The following is a 2,978-nucleotide window of genomic DNA, read 5'->3' as shown; positions in this document are numbered from 1 at the left end:
ATAGAAGAGATGTAGTCTATTATATGTTTCTGCTCTCTCTCTCTTCTCTCTCTCCTTATTCCGCTCGCAATATATTCAACAATATATTTAACACTTTGATACCACGTTGATAAGAACAATAGATTGATAAATGAACTCCAATTAGGACTGGTGACAAACCTTTAATACAATTCTCAAGGAATATCTATGTTGCTCCTCTCCTTGTCTTATATATACTACGATTAGTAACGAAATAATAACAAGGAAAAAACAAGATTTAAGAGCTTAGCTACTGATAGACGTAATACATAAGATGAGATAAAGATAACACAACTAAGAGAACTACGGCTAGGATAGATAATCTTTGCATTGATCCTTCTCTTCCTTGATAATCTCCTTAGCAATCTGATCATCTGCTGCTTCCCTCATACCCTCGTATCGTGGAATAGGATCATGAGGTTGCCCGAGTGTCCTACGTGGAGTGCTATGATCACTACCCATGCATGAGACGAGACGAGTCGAAACAGCCAATTCAGCGACCATCTCTCAGGATTGAATCGGTGATAGACATGGAAGGACCAGAAGCCTGGGAGAAAGGCAGTGACGTGAAATCAGATGATTCATTACTTGTATATGTACCAAAAGAAGCACTGTCATATGGTAATTCCCGCAGATCAGCATCACCATCCAAAAACTGCACCACTTGCTTCATACTAGGCCTAGCTGCTGGTTTTGAATGTGAGCAAAACAGGCCTAGTTTCAAAACCAATTCTATTTCCTTCACCATATAATTACCTTCCAATCTTGGATCGCTAGCATCAAGGATATGTCCTTTTCTCCAGCACTTAGCAACCCAATCAATCAAAATCACCCGTTCAGGCAGTCCCAGGCCCTCTATAGGCTTCCTTCCACAAGCCACTTCGAGCAAGAAAGCCCCAAAAGCATACACATCAGTGAAAGTGGTTGCCCTTCCAGTTCTAGTAAGCTCTGGAGCCAAATAACCCACAGTCCCTACCACACGGGTGGTTTGAGGATTGGTGCCATGGTCGTATAATTTGGCAAGCCCAAAATCTCCTAGCTTTCCATTTAATTCAGCATCCAATAGAACATTGCTTGCTTTTACATCTCGGTGTAGAACAACCTGTTCCCACTCTTCATGGAGGTAGAGAAGGCCAGATGCTACTCCTCTGATGATTCTAAATCGTTGAACCCAGTTAAGATTTGTTTTTTCATTGCTATACAAGAACTTGTCAAGGTTTCCGTTGGGCATATAATCATACACCAAGAGGAGTTCTCCCCTTCGCCGGCAATAGCCCAGGAGCTGCACCAAGTTCCTATGCCTCAGTCTTCCCATGCTAACGATCTCAGCCACAAATTCCTTCATCCCTTGTCTGGAATCATGGGAGACTCTCTTTACTGCAATTTGTAGATTAGACGAAGGAAGTATTCCCATATAAACCTTTCCAAAACCTCCAATTCCAATAACCTCGGTGTCATTGAAACCTTTGGTTGCTTTGCGGAGATTATTATAGCTGAACCTGTGGGGACCATACTCCTCTTCCCAATCTTCTCGTACTTCTTCATATTTCTTCCTCCTCCAAATGTAAGCAGCAGCTCCAATGACGACTGTTATCAGCACTAGTGTACTGCTATGAGAGAAGAAATGATCGCTAGGCCAGGTTTCTCATTCCCTTTCTTCCCTGGAAGTGGTGGTAGGCTTGAAACATCAAGGCTTTGTGCTGGTCCACTTTTATTAAAGCTCCATCCAAGAATATATTGGTAACTTGTAACTGCACCTGTGGCTGAAGAGAAACCAACATACATAGATTCCAAGAGAATTTGAGACAGATCAATGGGTGTTGACAACAGAGCCCGGTCTGGTTTTGGGATTGTGGTTGGGGCGAGTGTTACAGTCAGTAACTTCTCTGCATCATCATAGTCTATCCAAAGATGCATTGGATTCCCACTCATGAGATCCAAGCTTATATTCTTCCCTTCTTCATTGGAAAAATACGTTGCAGGAGCTGATTCATTTGATATCATGCTGTTCACATCAACTCCCACATGATTCTCTGTAATATCTTCGAATTCAGGGTCGGGAACAGTATCAAGCTCGATGGCCAAGATGTGGTTTGTTAGATGGCCGTTATTTGAATCATTGAAAAGGCCCAGATACCCACTTGCTAAAACATGGGTGAAGTTTGTGGAGGCACTGATGGTGAAGGCAATGCCATGACCACCAAGGTTGTTCACCTCAGGAACCATGGCAAACACAAAGTTTGTAGAAAATGAAAGAGATGATGAATTTGTTGTGCTGAACTTTATTGGAAACTGATAGAAAGCGCGACCAACTTGTTCTTGTGAAAGGTTGGTTAGCTGCAATAGACCATTGGGGTGGATTTCTGCGATTCCATCAAGACCCAGATTGGCTTGATCATGGAAGCCATTGTAGATGAAGCCCTTTTCATCTTGAGCAAGGGCCAAGAGAATATAGGAAACATAGAGAAGTATCAGAAAATGAAGTGATCTAAGAACTATTGCCATTGGAAAAAGTACTTAAAAAAAAAAGAAAAACGAATTATATTCCTATTTGTAGACAGAAGAAGGCCTTTATTTGTTTAAATGTATCAAACTCATGAGAAATGACACATGCTTGTAGGAATATATAAAAATAATGAAAGGGAGGGAAAAGAAGTGGTTTCTGTGTTCACATGTCATGGCCAATCAATCAATTACCTTACAAAGAAGATACATCGTCTACTTGGAAGTTTGATTTGATATGCACTACCTTTGCTGCCACCTACGTTGCCTATGATTTGAAAGATTCTAACCAAAAAAAAAAAAAAGATTCATCAAATGAAAATGGACTGCATGCGGCTAAAAAGAAAAAAACATAGCATTGAGAAAAACCTCTTGGGGTTTATCGAAACCAACATATCTCACCCACCAAAGAGGACAGGTTTAGTCAATGTCTATACTCCACTTTCATTTTTTTTTCA

At 40.9% G+C, this 2,978-nt stretch overlaps 1 protein-coding gene and 1 pseudogene across 1 annotated transcript; both read right to left on the bottom strand.

Annotated features, from left to right (window-relative positions):
• Positions 1 to 511: 511 nt before the first annotated feature.
• Positions 512 to 1,392, bottom strand: LOC132164636 (L-type lectin-domain containing receptor kinase IV.1 pseudogene; annotated as a pseudogene).
• A 225-nt stretch (positions 1,393 to 1,617) lies between these two features.
• Positions 1,618 to 2,523, bottom strand: LOC132163095 (Concanavalin A-like lectin family protein). The gene has a single exon (XM_059573291.2). The coding sequence runs from the start codon at positions 2,521 to 2,523 to the stop codon at positions 1,618 to 1,620; it is 906 nt and encodes a 301-aa protein (XP_059429274.2).
• Positions 2,524 to 2,978: the final 455 nt, after the last annotated feature.

The sequence above is a fragment of the Corylus avellana genome, chromosome 8 (assembly GCF_965113065.1).
Source record: "Corylus avellana chromosome 8, dhCorAvel1.hap1.2, whole genome shotgun sequence".
NCBI lineage: Eukaryota > Viridiplantae > Streptophyta > Magnoliopsida > Fagales > Betulaceae > Corylus > Corylus avellana.
This window is presented reverse-complemented; position numbering and strand designations above follow the sequence as displayed.